The sequence below is a fragment of the Leopardus geoffroyi genome, chromosome B2 (assembly GCF_018350155.1).
Source record: "Leopardus geoffroyi isolate Oge1 chromosome B2, O.geoffroyi_Oge1_pat1.0, whole genome shotgun sequence".
Classification (NCBI taxonomy): domain Eukaryota; kingdom Metazoa; phylum Chordata; class Mammalia; order Carnivora; family Felidae; genus Leopardus; species Leopardus geoffroyi.
The window spans coordinates 32618897-32636987 of record NC_059332.1 but is presented as its reverse complement, the minus strand read 5'-3'; the positions used below and the strand labels follow the sequence as shown (position 1 = coordinate 32636987).

The 18091-nt window shown below is 57.7% G+C and overlaps 1 protein-coding gene across 3 annotated transcripts in view; it reads right to left on the bottom strand.

Moving 5' to 3' along the window:
- The window catches only part of ITPR3 (inositol 1,4,5-trisphosphate receptor type 3), a 67499-nt gene that overhangs the window by 15439 nt on the left and 33969 nt on the right, over positions 1 to 18091 (bottom strand). For 2 of the 3 annotated variants that reach the window (XM_045497931.1, XM_045497929.1), the window contains exons 9-33: positions 17921 to 18016; positions 17274 to 17324; positions 16958 to 17100; positions 15850 to 15949; positions 15609 to 15769; positions 14845 to 14986; positions 13200 to 13361; positions 12466 to 12638; positions 11764 to 11883; positions 11227 to 11409; positions 10075 to 10326; positions 9839 to 9983; positions 9146 to 9287; positions 8496 to 8695; positions 7161 to 7290; positions 6585 to 6642; positions 5315 to 5480; positions 4185 to 4349; positions 4027 to 4101; positions 3463 to 3588; positions 2687 to 2809; positions 2410 to 2610; positions 1203 to 1454; positions 806 to 931; positions 544 to 669 (exon numbers count right to left, since the gene is read on the bottom strand). In XM_045497931.1, coding sequence (XP_045353887.1) covers positions 544 to 669; positions 806 to 931; positions 1203 to 1454; positions 2410 to 2610; positions 2687 to 2809; positions 3463 to 3588; positions 4027 to 4101; positions 4185 to 4349; positions 5315 to 5480; positions 6585 to 6642; positions 7161 to 7290; positions 8496 to 8695; positions 9146 to 9287; positions 9839 to 9983; positions 10075 to 10326; positions 11227 to 11409; positions 11764 to 11883; positions 12466 to 12638; positions 13200 to 13361; positions 14845 to 14986; positions 15609 to 15769; positions 15850 to 15949; positions 16958 to 17100; positions 17274 to 17324; positions 17921 to 18016 — 3618 coding nt within the window. The remainder of the gene's footprint in view (positions 1 to 543; positions 670 to 805; positions 932 to 1202; positions 1455 to 2409; positions 2611 to 2686; positions 2810 to 3462; positions 3589 to 4026; positions 4102 to 4184; positions 4350 to 5314; positions 5481 to 6584; positions 6643 to 7160; positions 7291 to 8495; positions 8696 to 9145; positions 9288 to 9838; positions 9984 to 10074; positions 10327 to 11226; positions 11410 to 11763; positions 11884 to 12465; positions 12639 to 13199; positions 13362 to 14844; positions 14987 to 15608; positions 15770 to 15849; positions 15950 to 16957; positions 17101 to 17273; positions 17325 to 17920; positions 18017 to 18091) is intronic. The other variant, XM_045497930.1, reaches the window with a different exon arrangement.

The following is an 18091-nucleotide window of genomic DNA, read 5'->3' as shown; positions in this document are numbered from 1 at the left end:
CTGAGAATCTGGGAATCGATTAAGGGGCCATGACTCTTCCAGTGATTTAAGACAAACTCCTGTTCGCTAGCCTAGAACTTTTTTGCTGATACAGGTAAGTAAGACTTCAAAAGGCTGTCTATTTCAGTCCTAGGGGCACCTGATCAATTAAGCCAAACACCAAAGATCTCTGTACATCGGACCCTCTGGATTACTGCTCTGACTCTGCTGTCCACTGAGGTAGGCATGACCATCTTGTCTTTGGGGAGTAAGTGCTGCCAGCTGCCCCCCGCCACCCTGGGATCCGTCATACCCAGTGAATTTACGAATTCCTGTTCTAGGGTACTGCCCCCACTGCAATTCCTGACCCGCAGAAATTACAGAAGAATAAATGTTTGTTGTTTTAAACTGCTAAGGTCTAGGGTGATTTGTTACACAGCATATGCAATTAACACACTTGTATATGTCCTTCTGCTACGTCTTTATGTGCCACGAGCAAACGGGAATATATATCCTCTTTTCCCTCTTCGCTACACAAAAGCTGTGCGGGCAAGAGCGGCTCACCTGCAGGGAGGTGCTGTTCTCCGAGAATGGAGAGCTGAAGAAGGCGTTGATGGTGTCCAGCACAACAGTCAGCACATACTTCTCCAGGGTGGGGTCAGCCAGGCGCTTCTCACGCTTACTGCAGACCTGGGGTGGGAGAGAGAGATGCCTGGGGGGCCCCACCGCTCCTGCCCCCCGCCCCGAAGGCTGCCGGGGCTCCCACCCACGCCCCTGCCCAGCACAGCGCACCCACAGGCCCACGCCCCACCCCCCGGGGACAGACCCGAGCCATGTCCAGGGTGAAGTTCTCAAAGAGTGTCCAGATGTGGTTGCTGGTGTAGATCTCCTTCATCTCCACCTCTGTGTCCACGTAGCAGTGATTCACGAAGTTCACGTAGGCCATTTTCACCTGCACAGCCCGGAGCAAGGTCAGGGGCGCTAGCAAGGCTACCGGCCCAGGCTCTCCCTCTCTGCACTCAGATTCTCCCCTGACCTCTCCTTTGCTCCTCTCCCCACACCCCTCCTACCAGCCCCCATGTCTGCCACTCCCCCACTTCCCTCACCAACCTCTTCCTGCCCTGCCATGGCAAGACTGAAAGGCTGCCTCGGCCTGGCTCTACCCTTCCCCCACCCCGGCCGTCCCCACCCACCCCAGCCACCTCTCCCAGTCCCCAGAGGACCTCGGTGATGCAGTCCTCGTGTGTCACCACAGACACCACGTCTTCCAGGGGCAGCAGGGAGGTGCACTTGATCTCAGTGTAGACGTTCTTGCCCTCGGCACAGGCAGCCAGCAGGTCCACCAGGGAGATGTGATACATGAGGGGGCTGTGGTCCTCCACACCATCCCGGGCAGCCTTCATCATGTCCAGCAGGTGGGCCAGTGAGGCCTTGTCATTGTAGAACACGACCACGTCGTCACCTGCATTGGTCAGCTGAAGGCAGGAGGGGTGCCCCATCAGACCCCCTGAGTCCAGCAGGCCCTAGGTTTACCCGAGAGAGATGGGGACTCTGACCTCAGTCCTCACCTGACATTCAGGCAAACCCCATCCCCCTGCCTGGCCCTTGAGGCCATAGGCTAATGTTTCGGGCCCTCTGCCATCAGGGCCGAACCCTGGACCCAGAAAGTGCCCCCCATCTCCCCTAAGGAAAGAAGTCCCACTCAGGCATGTTTCAGAGGTGCTTCCTCCAGGAAGCCCTTGCGAATCCCACCCCTGCCTGGCTCACCCCCCCTACCCCCACCAGTGCTCCCACAGTGTGTAATTTAAAGGCTCACAGAGCACGTGCTGCATCCTCTCGTGTCAGCAATTATGTTATTCACAGTAATATAATAACAGCAACTCATAATTCGCATTGCACAGCACTTCCAGCACAGGGCGTCTCGTTTATCAGGTCCCTCATCTCACTTCACCGGGCTCCTTTCTCCCCTGCCCCCACACCATGCGGTAAGAGGCTCCAGGGCAGAGTCCACGTCTGTTCCAGATGTAGACTCAGCCCTCGACCCTTCATACCCTCAGGTAACGGGCCTACTGTGTACCCACGATGTGCCCGATGCTGGGGCCCGTGTACGAAGGATGTGGTCCCCCGCCCTGAGCTCACACCCCAGTGCCTTCCCCCACGTGCACAGAACAGGTGCTTCATGATTTTTAAGTACATGATAATAGAAGGATAAACAAAGGAATGCGTGTTTGAGCTCTTTCAGGCCTGTTGTCTGAGTTCTACTAGACCGGCCTCTTTGACCTTAGTTTTCCCTCCTCCTTCCAGCACCCTCAGCGTTCCTCTCGTGACCCCACTGCCTGACTCCTCCAACTCCGGGTCCTGCCTCCTGAGCGCTCCCTCTCTGTGGCCACCACCCATGAGTTCCCATGCGCCCTGCGGCCTCGTCCTCACCTCCGTCATGATCATGTCCTGGCACTTCTTGACGTACTTGCCCTCGGCCTTGATGACGGTGTGCAGGAAGTCCAGATACTGAACGTGCCGCCCGTGCGTGGCCAGCAGGTGCACGAAGTGCTGCAACACGGGCTCGCTGATTTCAGAGCACAGCTGGTAGTTGTTCAGGAAGATGTGCTGCATGGTCTCTGCCTCCAGGAGCTAGCAGGGCGGGCACCCGTCAGAAAGGGGGATCTGGGCCCCGCTCCACCCAGCCGCCTCCACCTGGCGTCCTTACCCCTGGTGTGAGGAAGAGGTGCAGGTGCTTATGCAGCAGGGCCTGGTTGCCGGGGTTCCCCGCGCAGAACTTCTGCAGGAACTGGTGCGTGTACCGCAGGATCTCCATCATCTTGGCATCACCCTGGGCACGGAGAGGGGAGGAACGAGGTGAGGCCGGGCCTGGTGTCTGAGCTCAACGGGTGTGGGGGCAGATCGGGGCTCGGGATTGGGACCACAAGGAGGCCAGGTTCAAGGTGAAAGCTGGGCCTCCAGGTCAGGACAAGGAAATGTGTGAGGGGCTGAGGGTCAGCGGCTGAGGCGAGGCTGGAGCGGGGAAGCAAGGCTGAGGGGTCAGGGTCAGGTGAACGCTGGGATGGTGTCAGGATCAAGAGTCAGTGTGAGGCTTGAGACATATCAAGATCAAGGTCGGTCAAGGGGAGGTGTGGGTGTCAAAGGTTGAAATGAGGCTCAATTTGCAGTCAGGGACCAGGTCGGGGTAGGAGGGCAGAGCGAGGCCAGGGTGTGGAATCCAAGTCAGGGGTCAGTATGAGGGGTCATGGGTCAGGGGTCAGCCTGTGCTGACATCATGGGTCAAGGGGAGACCGGGGTCACGTGGACCAAGGGGAGGCTGGCCAAAGGTTACAGTGAAGCTGAGATTATCAGGATGAAGCCAGAGAGGGAAACAGAAGCTGGGGTCGGGGTCAAGAGTCAGGGTTAGGTTAGCATCAGGGGTTAGGGTGCGGTTTGGGTTAGACTGGGGTTCAGGGTGAAGCTGCCCAGGGGATGAGAGGTCACCTTGTCATAGGGGATCTGCAGCAGGTCCAGCATGACCTTGTGGGCGTCCATGTTCTTGAGCAGCCTCTGCTGCTTCTTCCTCATCTGCTCCCCAACACCGCACATCTTGTTCAGCCGCTCCAGGATCTGGGAAGGGTGGGGGGTGAGCCCAGAGCCCCTCCCCTCCTCCTCAAGCTCCCCCTCCGCCCAGGGCCCCGCTCAGGCTGGTCGGAGTCCCCGGCCAACCCCAGCCAAGTCCCAGCTCACGCTGGGGACAGGAAGGGGGAAGGAGGCCGCACACACAGAGTCAGATCACAGAGTCAGATCACTGCAACGAGGCAGGAAAGCACTAAAAACCCAATCCCGCCCATAAAAGTAAATAGAACAGTATGACTGTGAAATGGAATTTCATTAAATTCCTTCAGCTTTAAAATAATGCCATCTGGACTTAGGCAGGGCTGTTTTTAACGCACAGGAAAAGCCAGAGGATGTCAATTTTGAGGACCGGTGGCCGGCAGAGTGGGGAGGCGGGAGAGGCCAGGCCCCAGAGCCTCCAGGGGGTCCTCGGGGCCCCCAGCCACTCACGCCCTTGACGATCTGGTAGTTCTCACTGCTCTTCTCCCCAGGTGGGTGCAGAAAGCCCTCCTCGTCTGTGGGCCGCTGCGGACACAGGGAATGGGGGTCAGCTAGGCCCCGCCCTCGCTGGAAGCCCTGTCTCCCCAGCTCCCCACGACCTCGCTCACCTCCTTCTTGTCTTTGGTAGCACCTGCCTCCACCTCCTCGCCCTTGCTGCTGCCCTTCTTGTCGACCCACAGCTCCGACTTCTCGACCATGGTCCGCAGCCGGTCCAGCTCTGACTTGATCACCTTGTAGTTCTCCACATCCTGAGCTGAGATCAGCAGCTGCACCTGCAGGTTGAAGGCAGGCTTGCCTGGTGAGACGGGTGCCCCCAGGTCCACCGCCTTGCAAAGAACCCTGGTGCCTGATGCCCCGGCCTCTGGTCCTGGTTCTGCCTCTGCTCCCACTCAATGTGTATGGCCCTGCCATAGTCCACCACCTCCAGGAAGCCTTCCCTGATGGCCGAAGGCCTCCCTGCACTCCTTGGCATGAGCTGCCCCATCATCTGGCTTCAGCGACTCATTGACTTGTGCTGCGAAGGCCTGTCACTTGGTCACTTGGACCCCAAATGCAGGACAAAGCATCCTGGCATCACTGAATGCTGGCTGAAAGAGGGATCTGAACCTCGGCTCCCACTTCGCTCGCTCTGGTCAGTGGGTAAGGAGGGAAAGCTTCCTGGGCCTCAATGTCCCTCTAAAAAAACAGGAGAGTAGTAACCACGTTGCCAGGGCTGCCCCGAGAATTCCATTAACATGAGGCCAAGGCTCAGTGTCTGGCACACCCTCGCTAAATGCCAGTCCCGTTTCCCAGGGAGCTGTCAAGACCACACGACATGGCAAGGACACAACCAGTCACCTTAGTGAGGGCTGACTGCACGCCAGGCGTGATTTGAAGCACTTAGCAAACGTGCACGTGGTGTAGTTTGTTAAACTATGAAGTGCCATCCACATCATAAAAAGTGACAGGCCTTGAGTCAGGCTGAGAGGGAATAAAGATGGCCCAAGACTTGGCCTTCACCTTTAAGGAGCTCAGCAAGGCCAAGAACCCCAGAGAAGTATCTTGAACTTCCCCTGAGCTGTGAGCATCTACGTCACGGTCAACCCCCCGGTGCCCAGCACAGGCCAGCGCCCGGCCAGCGCACCTGCCTGCTCGGTGCCGGGGCCAGGTGGTCCTCTGGCCACCCCCACCCCGGGGAAGCCCCCTTGGGCCTCCTTCCCCCTCCCCAAGGGCAAGGGGGCTCAGACAGGAGCAGCACCTGCTTGAAGGTGTGCATGGCCTCCTGGCGCTGGCTGAAATGCTTGAAGAGCAACTGAAGGGCCCCCGAGACCAGCGGCGCGTAGTCGTGCATGCTGAGGTGGATAAGCACCCGTAGGAACATGCGGCCGCCCTCATCGTCTACCTCCAGCATGCTGCTTGTCTTCCTGCAGCACAGGCGAGGGGAACAGGTGGCCCGTGAGCTCCCTGCCGGCCGAAGGGAAAAGCGTGCTCCCCGCCCCCCCTCGGCAGAGGCAGCGCCCAGTGCAATACTTGCTGAAAGCAGTGATAGTTTCTCACCAGTTTGTAAACAGCCACCGCCCTGAGCTCCCTGAGTGATCCCCGGGTTCCCTTTGATTAATCAGCCGAAGCGGCGACTCTTCACACGGTACCCACAGACACCCCCCCAGGGACTCGCAGAGATCGGCCGGGCCGTGGACAGAGGGCGGGCAAAATCCACGGCTTTGGTTTTACCAACCTCTAACTAAAAATGCAGCATTTCCTTCAGTGAGAAAAAAATCAGCACTACCTGTGATTCGGTCACCACTACAAATCACAGATGTTTTCACATCACCTTATGGGTGTTACAGAAATCGCGAAATGCCAGGTACGTTCATTGCCACTTGGAAATCGTGGTACTAATTATAGCCCTGGCCCAGTTTGTTATCTAATGTGTTAATAAAAAGGCCCATATCTAACTGGCGTGTCTTAATTTGTTTTCTTCAATATTTTGATAGCTGTATCTCAAAGCACTTGCTTTCCTTTGCAATTCACGTGCTTTATTTTATGAATTTAAAAATGCCATGCTGAGCAGGCGTCCAAAGGCTTCGCTAGATCCCAAGAGTGTGGTGTGGAAATGGTTAGGAGCCCCCAACCTCCAGGAGGAGCCCTCCCCCTCCAGCCCTCTGTACAGCGGGCTATCCCTCCACCTCCCCCTGCTCCCCTCCAGCTACCTGGTCCAAATCCCAATGCACAAACAGGAGCACAACAGCCCTGGGTGAGGGCAGGGGAATGACCAAGATGACACTAAGGTCCAAGCAGCCCCTGTATCACTGGGGCCGGGGAGGCCTGATAGGGCAAACGCACAAAGCCAAGGAGACCCCCACCGCAGAGCCCGGCAAGGGGCTGCGGGGAGTATGACCCAGGAGGAGGGGCCAGCCCCAGCCCTGGGAAACCCAGCCTTGGAGACCCCAAGAGGGGGGTTCTCACACCGGTGTCAGCATCACCCACCCAACCCCACACACAACCCCCCACCTCAACTCTGGCCTCACCCTACTCCAAACATGGCCTCCGCCTGCTCCCCGATGCGATCCAGGTTCATGTTGGCAGCTGTGGGGAGCAAGAGTGGGCAGATGGGGGCAGGTGGCCAGTCCGTGCCCAGGAAAGATGAGGATCACAGGGGGAGGGAGCAGGCAGGTCCCCAAACCACCTCATTCCCTGCACTTGTTGGGTAGCAGCCCCACCTGCATGCTCCTTCTCAGAGCAGTCCCACCGCCCTGCAGGGGTGAGCAGGGTTCTGAGCTGGGCATCTGGAGACCTGGGTCCTGGTCTGGTTCAGCCTCTGACTGGCTGTGACCTGAGGCAAGTCCCCACCCCTCTATATGGGCCTCAGTTTCTCCATTTGGGAAATAGGATGATCTCTGCCTTTGCCTCTTACCGTGGCAAATAAATGAGATACTAGGGAGGAAAGGCCTTTGCAGGTTGGGAAACAGAGGCAGGGCTGGGGATCCAGCCCCAAGGTCTCCCTCAGCCTCCACCCCACTGATGTGTACCCCTGGGTGAGTCACATAGCCTCAGCCTGAAGGCGGGGGAAGGCAGTGGTGGGGAAGGCAGTGGTGGGGGCTCACTGGTGGAGTCGAAGGCCGGGGCTGTGCCGTCGGCCCCGCTGTCCTGCATGGGAAACACCTCCACAAACTCCTTCTTGAAGACGGACAGCAGGTAGGAGATTCGGTAATCCAGGCGGACATTGAGGATGAACTGGAGAAGTGGGGAGGGACGGGGTGGCGATTGGACTGAGGTCGGAGGGCCAATTGTGCCCCGGGGGTGGGGGGAAGGTGGTACCCTGAATGAGCTCTAGCACTTGGGTATCTCAGCATAGACGTTCCAGATGCTCCAGCATTATCACAACCTAAAAAATCAAGACTCCTCTCCCCAGGGAGGTCCAGGGTGCCCTCTCCTCCACTCTTGACCCAGTGATGAGGGATGACACCTCCTTTCCAAATTAGGCAGAGACACCCCCTGCCCCGTCCCAGCCCACTCAGCCCCTCCTTCCCAGGCAAGATACTGACAGGAAAGAGAAGGAATCTCCCCAGGCCCAGAGGCCGACTCTCATCCTCCAATCTTGCTCTTCCTGGGGCTGGGGGGGCAGGCGGGTGGAGAATTGAAGACTGAGGGGGAGCAGGAGAGGCCACTGTGGGGCAAGGGGTGAGGACACAAGGTTTGAGGACACCCTTGGCTGGCCTCTATCCTTATGGGGCACAGAGAGCTTCTGGCCATACCCCAGAACACAGATCTGGAAGCCCTTAGCCCCTAGATGAATCAGAATCCCCCTCCTCTGACTCCCCTCCTCTGACTCCCCTGACCAGGCCTTGCCCAGACTGGGTCCCCATGGAGGTCACTGTATTACCCTTCCCATCCTCTGCTGACAGTAAGGCAAAAGCAAGCAACCACTCCTTGGGATCCTACCAGCCCCTTCTCCAAGTGTTACTAGGGGGTCTCAGACAAGACTCAGAGCAGGAAAGACTATATCTGCCTCACCAGGAAACGGCTCTTAAGACTCTAGCTCTGCTTCAGAATCTCTGTGTGATGGCGGGAAAGTTCCCTCCCCCCGTTTCCTTTCCTCATCTGTACAATGGAGGGACGGAGCTAGGTCTTGGTGCACCCCAGAATCACCCGGGGGGCTTGTCACAGCACAGGCTGTGGGCCTGCCTCAGAGGCTTCTGATCCGTAGGTCTGGGGCGGGGCCCGAGAACATGCATTTCTGAGTTCCCTGGTGAGGCTGAGGTTGCTGGTCCAAGGACCACACTTTGAGAACCACTGGGCTACACAGCCGATCACTATGGAGCCCTCCAGTACTGGATCTTATAATCTGAGTGGGAGTTCACCCCACCAACCTTCCTGTCCCAGGCTCCCCTCTCCTGCCCTATTCCCAACACCTCCCACCACTGTTCTGGCCCAGCCACCTGCAAGATTTCCAGGATCTTCAGCTTGGTCTCCATCACCACAATGTCTTCATTGTCCTCAAACTTGCTTCGATCCAGTGGCTCAGTGGCACCAGAGCCAGCAGGCAGGCTGGGGGCGCCAAAGACAGACTGCTTTCGGCTTAGCACCATGGTGGACATCATGTGGCCCACACCCTGGATGGACCGCCGCACGTTCTTGCCTGCGGAGTGGGAAGCACATGGGGATCACAGGGGGCGCACAGCAGGACCCCTCGGTCTGACTCTGTCTCTGTCAGCTGCAGGGCTAACCCAGAAAGCCTTCCTGGGGGAGGTGAGCTTTAAGCCAAATCTGGGCAAAGAAGGGATGGCCAGGGCAAAGGCGGCCATCCGATAATAGATGACAGGGCTGTTCTCCCCCACCTTCCCCATCTGACAGGGGGCCCCTCAGGCAGGGCCTGTGTGTCTCCCCTCCTCCCTCATCATCTCCCCTCAAGACCAAGATGCCTTGGAAGGCAACACCCCCAAGCCCCGGGGTCTCCACAGAGCCTGGACAGGAGCCCCTCTGGTCCAGCAGAGGCCAGGAGGCAGGCTGCACAGGGTGTTGATCAGAGGACTTCTGGCACTAGGAGATGGAGAATGCCAGGGGTGGGGGTCTGGCCACAAAGCCTCACCGCCTGAGTCATCGTAGGCCTGTAGCATGGCCGGGGGCCCCTGCACGCAGTCGATGATGCCCAACAGAGTGCGAGTGAGCCGCAGCAGCTCACTGAAGCTGTAGAAGCCGAAGTAGATGAGATTGTGCGCCAGGCTGACCACCTGCGGGAGCAGGAGGCGGGGCCGAGGTGAGTGGGGCGGGGCCGAGGTGGGTGGGGCGGGGCCTCGTGAAGGGCGGGGCCAGGGCGGGAAGGTAGGGCCGAGCAGGTGTAATGAGGGTGTGACTAAGTTCTTGGGTAAAGGCAGGATCTCGGGGAGCCTGGACACAGCCACCCTTGTGCCCTAGTGGGCTGATAAGGAAGTGAGGCCTACAAGGAAGAACACTGTGCCAGGGGGGTGGGGGGCGGTGGGGATAGAGCGGAAATGCAGGAAGGTGGGGGGGTAGCTCCCCACAGGCACCTATGAGCCAGGTGGGGCTGAAGGGGTGCTTGGACGAGGGGGAGCCAGCCCTCTCCCAGGTAGCAGGGGGAGAAGCCTCCCACTTGGGGAATCCCACTGGTCCACGCAGTCTCCCTGAACTGGCTGGGGCACTGAGGAAAGGTGGGGGTCATGGAGCCCCCAACGCACCCCAGGGGGCAACTGAGGCCTAGTGAGGAACCCCCCGCCAGAGCCCCCGCCAAGCACCAGCCCCCCCACCCCCCTGCCCAGCCAACCTCAAAAGTGAGCTTGTTCTTCTCCTCATTGGCAAAGGGCACGGCCTCGCTGACCACATTGTTGAGGTAGTCCTCCACGAAGTCCATAGTGCTGGCAAACTTGTTCTTCTTGTCATCTCGAGAGGCGTTTAGGTTGGAATCATAGCTGGGGGGTGGAGGCAGTGAGGCATGAGGGTCCGTGAGATCCTCCCACCCCAGCCTCGCTCGCCTGGCCCACCCTCCCCTACCCATCTCACTCCTTGATGGTGATGGCTGTGGGGATCTCAGTCCAGAGGCGGGCGAACTTGACAGGCGTGACCAGCTCCTGGGGGTCCCTGTCCACGTGCACGTGCAGCATCAGGTGGCAGAAGGAGGCGCGTAGGTCAAAGGGCAGCATTTCGTCTGCCATACACAGGAAGATCAGGTCAACACCCAGCTGCTGGGAGATCTCGTCGATGGCCAGGTACTGGCGGTCCAGGCACATGCGGGCAAAGAGCTTCAGCTGGTACCTGCAGGGAGGGCAGGGCAGAGGGTGAGGACACGGCAGGTGGGGGCCAGCAAGGGCTACTAGCAGTTGGACCTGAGCAGGTTGAGAACTTGGGAAAGTGGCAACGGGACATAGGTCAAACCAGGCATCTACCCACATACTAGGAAGGACACAATTCTGAGTGAGCACGGTGAAAGGGAAAACAGCTCGGAGTTTTACGTATTTGCAGCTCTCCCCGCTCCTTGCTGAGGAGGAAAGGAGGAAAGCACTTCCTGGCTCAGCCAGCCCAGGTCTTCACAGGGAAGAGGGCTGGCTGAGTGACAGGCTGGGAGAGGAAGGGGAGGGAAGTGCGGTAGGGGGACCAGCCTGGGCAGAGCGGGGGGTGCAGGGTGTGAGCCCGGGATGTGAGAGCTACAGAAATGGTGGCTGCAGGCGACACTGCTCTGCCCCAGGGTGGCGGCACGCCCTCGGCTTCCCGCTCAGAGCCCTGCGTTACCTGCCGTGGGCCCTGGCGACAGATGGCCCACCACTAAGGATGTGTGAGCTTGGGCAAGTTCTTTAACTCTCTGTGCTGTCGCTCCAACTTCGAGGGTGACAATAGTCACAGGGTTACGGTGGGGCATCAGTGAGTGGCCAGGTCACTTTGAACAGTGCCTGGTACATGGCCCGCATTTGATACGTGTTACCCAGTATCTCATTTTCCAAATCAATAAGTTTGGAGACAGGTTTGGGTTTCTTTCAGGCCCAGTCACTGTGCTGAGCTCTTTAGCTACACAGTTGCCCTCACTCGGCCTCCCTGAGGAAGGCTGCAAGGCTGCTGGGGCTCATCCCCAAGCAGGGACTGGCTGAAGGCCTTCCGAGAAGGCCCAAGGGCACGGGTGGCATGGCACGAAGCAGGGGAAGGAGCTGGCCCCGGACGCACCTGTAGTAGCTGAGCACGTTCTCGTCGTGGGCATTGCCGGCCCGCGCCTCCTGGGCCAGCTGCCTCACGCTCTTCTCGTGGTGCTCGTTATTCTTGTCGGTCCAAGTGAGCCACACCTCCTCCTCTGAGTACTCGATGCTCAGGTACTCGTGGGACTGGGCCATCTCCTTCACCGGCCGCAGCCTGCAAACCAGGGCCACCCATCACAGGGAGCAGGGGGCTGGGGCCGGACTGCGTGCCCACAGCCCTCCCCGAGCATGCCCAGCCACACGGACCCCTCCTGGAGCTTGGCTGAGTGCCAGCTCAGACAACTTCCTCAGGCCATGCCCTTCTCAAGGACAAAGGATCCGGCTCATTCCCCTAGGCCTCCCTCCTCACGTAGCGCCAGCACAGGGCTGGGCACCCAGCAGGCAAGAGCACATGTCTGCAGACCGCGAAGGTGTCAGTTCTAGTGGACGGGGCCCAGGCTCCAAGGCGGCTGAGGAACAGGGCGAGGCGGAGCCCTGGATGTGGGCAGGAGGCAGCGCAATGGCTCACTCAGTCTGGATGAGAATGTCACTGTTCTTGGGGTCCAGCACACATTTGCAGATGAGCTCTTGGGTCACAGGGATGGCGATGTGGTTGGACACACACAGGTCAGAGAGGTAGTCCAGGAACCTGGGGTGGTGACAGCAAGGAGGGCCAGGGGGCTCAGAGGCTGGTCCCTGGTGGGGATAAAGCCCAACGTCCTCCTTCCCCAGTGGATGGCACCGGCTCCCTAAAACCGGTTTACTGCTTCTGCTCCTACCCCAAAGCTTGGGGTATGGGCACGATGGACTCCCAGCTGCCCAAGGAGAGACAGTCATGGGCATCACCCTGATCACCCTGGGCAGGGGGGGAGGGTAACTGGGGGTCCAAGGGGTCAGGGTAAAGGAGGCACAAGGACAGGAGTGATATTCAAAATATTTAACAACTGGTTCAATACGGGCACCGACTTTGTCACCAGAGAAGGGTCTTGGGCCTTCTGCTATACCAGGCATTGACCCTCTTCTTGTTAGATTGGGCCAAATTTGGGAGGGGTCCCAGAGAGGGGCTGCAGAGGCCAGGGCCTCAGAGAGGTGGCAATTTACCAATGGAGGCAATAGTTTTTCACTATTTGTAATGAGCAGCTGCAGCGGACTCTGTGCCCCCGGAGGACTGGGAAGGAGAAGAGCATAGGTGCAGTGAGAGGGTGGGGGGTGGGGGGGTGGGCGGGCTCACCTGGGCTCCCTGTTCTTCCGTACAAGGCTGACGAAGGTCTCCACCTCGGTCTTGGTGATGTGCTTCTCCAGGAGCTTGCGGTTGTTGTGCAGGAGGGCAGTGATGGTGTCTTCTGCCAGGATGTCATAGCCGATCTGGGACTGCATCATCCCGAACTGCTTGGCAATGTGCTCCTGGGGAACAGACGGGCTGAGTCGTGGGGAGCCCGGCTCTGCTCCAGCACCCCGCCCTAGCCCTGGAGACAGGGGTCCCTCTCACAGGCGGGGGACCCCGACCCTAGCAAGGTGGCAGTCTGGGAGAGGAAAATGGCACCGGGCAGAAGAGTAGGTTTACGTAATCTAGTTCTTCAGCTCCCAGCCTGTCTCCCTACCAGAGTGAAGCCTCCACAGGGGAGGAAATTATCGGGCAGGACCGGCTACATAATTTGTGGGGCCCTGTGCAAAAACGAAATAGCAGGACCCTTCTTCAAAATTTGAGAATTTCAAGATGGCAACCGCAGAGCATTAAAGCCAGCTCGAGGTCCTTCTCTGCACACCCATGAAGCTGGCCGGGTCGCCTGGTTCCCTACGGTATCCCCGGGGCCTAAAACGGTGCCTGTCATGCAGCGTGTGCGTGCCTCAGAAAATATTTGCTGAATGAACAAAAGCAGGAGTGAACAAGAGAGCAAGTCAGTGAGCAGGTGCGTGGGGAGACCCCCGGGGTCAGGAAGGCTCAGGCCAGGGTGAGCAGCGCACCTGGTTCTTACGGTAATCCTCCTGGGAATGCCGCAGCACCCGGTAGCAGAGGCGGAACATGTGCTGGTAGGGGGCATTCTTCTGGTCTGACAGCTCCTCCAGCCGCACCAGGGGGCCCTCACCCCCTTTGTCACGGAAAGGGGCCTTCAGAATGCCAAAGATCTGGAAGGGCAGAGAGAATGAGGAGGGATCCCCCTATACCTGTCTGCAACCCTCATTATCCCAGAAACCCTCAGCCCCAAACTCACTCTGCCCCAAAGCCACACCGCCATGAACCCCAAAGCTGATTTTAAGCTGGACTGAGACCTCCAAGCCCCCATCAAGGGCCCCTCTTCCAGCTCTCACCCCCTTCTCCTGGCCAGGATTCCAAGGCTGGCCTAAGCCCACCCATCCCCACACGACTAGTCCCAGCTCAGATCCTGGACCAGGCTCAGCGTCTGGGGGAAGAGCTCAGAGCTGCCACAGCTCAGGGGTCTGAGGTTAAGAGAAAAAGCAGGTCAGGCCGGTGTGGCCAGAGGTCTCCACCTCTGGTCTTAGTAATGTGCTTCTCCAGGAGCTTGTGGTTATTGTGGAGGGCGGACACAGACTGCCTCATCAAAACAATGTTAATGTAATTTAAAAATTTTTAAAGGCAGGGATTGGGTGAGGGTTCTGTTCTAGAACAGAAACCAAAGAAATGCAACCATATGGAATGAGAAAACCTTCATTGGATCCTGCTTCAAAAGAAACAACAACAACAACAAAAAAACCTTTAAAAGAACATTTTGGGTGAAAAGTAGGGAAACTTGATATGGTTTGGGCACTATTACCAATTTTCTTAGGTGTGATGACAGTATTGTGTTTATCCCAGGAAATGCACACTGGAAAACTTAGGGGTGAGGTGCGCCCTGTTTGGAAACGCATGGGTGGAGGGACAGATGTATAGATGCATGGTTACGTAAAGCCAAACCGGCAAAATGGTAACAAGTGCATTCAGGCAGTGGTTGTAGTGTTCACTGCGCTATTCTTTCAGTACTTTCTCATATTTGAACGTTTTCACAATAAAAATTTAGAAAGAATATTTAAAGTAATCTCCGCACCCAATACAGGGCTCGAACCCACAACCCCGAGATCAAGAGTCGTGTGCTCCACTGGGTAAGTCGGGTGCCCCAGAGAAAAAAATATTTTTAAAGCACAAGTTCTGAGGGCACCTGGCTGGCTCAATCAGTAGAGCATGGGACTCTTGATCTCGGGGTCGTGAGTTCAAGCCCCATGTTGGGCATGGAGCCTACTTAAAAAAAAAAAAAAAAAAAAAGCACAAGTTCTAGACCCAACATCCTGAGTTCAAATACTGGCCCTGCTGCTTCCTAGCTGCAAACACTCGGTCAAGTTACTCCACCCTCTATGCCTCAGTCTCCTCACGGGTAACATGGGGATAATAATACTACCTCCCCCAGGTGGAGAAGATCAACTGAGCCAACGGCACTGGTACGCGGTCAGTGCTCAACAAATACTCATTTTTTAAAAGGGGTGACAAGAAGCTGCAGACACAGAAGGTCCACTGCAGGTGGGAATGGCTCCTGTCCTGGACACCCGGCCCGGTCCCCAAGGCCACTGCAGGTCCCAGACGGGGTCCGCCCCATTCCCCACGCCTGTGCACAGGCACCTGTTTGAGGATGTTCTGCTCGCGCATCAGCTTCTGCCGTTCCCGGTTGGGCTTGGTGACCATGATGTCCAGCACATTCTGCCCATTGTTGGGCACATCGCTGACGAAGAACACCAGGTCCTCCAGCAGCTGGATGACAAACCTTCACAAAGGGACGCCAGGGATGACAAGCGTGAGGCACTGACCCTGGGAAACACCCCTGGGACACACCCGTCACATGTCCTTCATGGGCAACCAGCCCTGCCTGAAATACGCTCTCATCGAGTCACCCGCCCACCCTGCTGGCCAAAGCACAGAGCCCATCATCAGCCTTCAACTTCTCTCCCCAGCTTCACGGCTCTCAAAATGGCTCTCAAAACACACTCCTCGCCCCACCCGCCCTGGATTCCAAAGTGCCCCCAAGACAAAGAATCTCATTACACTTCAGTCTGGAAAGGAGCAACTGGGCACAAGGCAGGGTGTTTGATGTGAAGGGCTCCGCATTTCTGTCCTGGCCCCACCACTGATTAGCTGTGTGACCATGGACAAGTCTCTTAACCTCTCTGAGCCTCAACCCATCATCAGGGTTAGTTCTGGCAGTACACGAGCAGTGAGGCAAGGGCCCGGGTCCACCAGGGCCTGCAGAAATCAGTCCCCACCTCTGTCTCCCCCACCCCAGCCACGCCTGCCCGGCTTCTGCTTTGTGACTCCTTCGTCCATGAAAAGCAGACCCTTGGAGGACAAGGCCTCTCAGGAGACCTCGATGACCCCGCCCTGCAGCCCACCTGCGGTCATTCTGGCTGATGAAACCCTCGCTGAGTTTCTCCACGGCACTGGCCAGCATGGAGCTGGCATCGTTGGCAAAGTCCAGGTCCCGGATCTCAGACACGGGAACTGACACGATGGCAAAGGCTTCCTTGTCCTCCTTGGTGGGGCAGGTGCCCAGCTGCAGGGACAGGGGTCAGCAGGGCACCCAGGGACGAGCTAAGGCCCCAGCCCCAGCCCCCAGCCCCGGGCGCCTCGCACCATGAGCCGAATGGGCCGCTCTTCCTCAATGTCGATGGGTACGTTGGTGCTCTGGATCCACGTGTTGGTGCAGAGGTGCCGCAGCCGGACATAGGAGTTCCTACAGGCGGGGCCAGGGTCAGGGCTCGGGGATGGGGCCTCGGATCGCGTCCCGGCTGTCTGCTCTACCCCCGATGCTCCACATCTCCACCTGACTCCACACCCACAGGACAGGGAAACTGCTCCCTCCAGGCGAGGAGCCCAAGCCAGAGAAGAGTGACCAGCAAACAGCCCCCAGGCCCCCTGCTGCTTTTACCGAGGCCCACGTGCCTCACCCGCACTCCCCAAAACCAGCTTGTTTGTAAACTTGGAACCAAGACTCATTTGGACAAATGGAACCACTTAGACTATTTATCCCACTTAGTGTCAAGACGCATGTGTTTCATAGCGGAAACATTCTTGTCTCTGATTATGAAATATCATTACCTTTCTGAAATGAAAAACAATCTGAATCTCAAAATGCACCTGGCCCCAAGAGTTTCAGCTAAGGGATCGTGGGGGCCTGTAGCCACTCAATTACTTCTCCCATGAGTCCTGTTGATGGGTAGACTTGATATTCCCACTTCACAGATCAAGAAATCAGGGCAAAGTGATGGAGTAAGCTGCCTGAGGTCAGACAGCTAATAAACACTAAAGCCTGATGGACACCTGGGAAGTTGCTTGATGTTATGGCCCAGAATCTCAGGGTTGGGGGAAGAACTTAAAGATTGGGGAGCCCCGGCCCCACCCAGTGCACCCTGGACAAACTCGTGCAGCCTGAGCTTGAGTAGGCAGACCAACGGGGGCAGGTGGCTGATAAAGATCCCTGGAGAGAAGGCATTTTGATAAAGCAACTTGCATGAGGCAGCACCCACATGCACAGAGCCCAGGGCCAGGCACACAGCAAGCATTCAGTGGTGGTTAGCTGTCTACAGCTCTCAGAGCTCCATCCCCAGAGGGACGGGACATGCAGGTCCTGAGGCCAAAGGACCTCAGGAAGACAGAGGAGTGTGGGATTCAGGGAGCTCAGAGACAGGATGGCCCAGCCTGGAGACTCCCATCAGCCCCCAGGCACATGGCACCTACTCACCTGGGCACAAAGGAGTCAGTTTTCTGCAAGGTGGTGGGGTCCAGCTCAAAGAGGGAGGCAATGTCATTGCCATGGGGCACAGCCACCAAGCGGTACTTGATCTTCTCCCCAGCGTTCCGGCGACCTGCACGACCCTGAGCACGCTGGGGTAAGGACCCCCACTCAGGCAGAGGCCCCTCCCTCCTCTCAGGCACCCTGAAACCACCTGGGGTTCCACCTGACAGGCCTTCTCCCTCCAGCTCACCTCCCAGGGTTTCACAGCCACCCTCCTGTGGTCCCTCTTCCCCCGGCCCCAGAGCCCTACTTTGGTCCTCACCATTCCTGCCGCCTTGGACTCACAGGTATCGCCTTTGTAACTGGGGTTCTCCTGGACAGAGACACGAGATGGGGAAGGCTATTGGACACTGAGCTATGCTCACATGACCCCAAAACAAGGTCTACCCCAAAATAGCCCTCACCCTCCCAGGGGCACCCACCCCAGCACTTAAACCCAAGTCACTCGTGAAGAAGCCACAATGAGAGCCCCCAGGCCTTGCCCTTCATTCCCCTCTCCGTGGACACCCACAGATGAACACACACACACACACACACACACACACACACGAATGCCCCAATATAACCGGCCTGCATATTCTGGACAGACATGAATGTGGAATGTAAGTTATACAAGGGCTGGGGATTTGGCTCACCGTTGTATCCCCAGGGCCTAGACTAGCTCCTGGCACATAGCAGAGGCACAGTAATACTCATTAGTATACTTGTATATACTCATATAATACTCAATTATATACATTCATGCACTTACTTGATAGTATTTGTTAAATGCAAGAGTGCAGATAAGCCAAGGTCCACAGTCACATATATCTGTGTGTGCAGACGTGCAACAGGCACACACGCTCACACATGCCCACACGCACACACACCCTGAGCCCCCAGGATGCCCCTCTCTCCCTCCCCACTCACCTCGGCAGCCAGGTAGTTGCCCGTGGCCAGGTGCTTGAAGCGATACAGGCCATTCCAGTGACCGGCTCCTCCACGGCAGGGGTCATGGTGGACCACCTGAGGGGTGCAGGGGTGAGGCAGGAAGGAGGACTGGCCAGGGAGGGGTGACCCTGGGGAGGCCTGGAGGAGTTT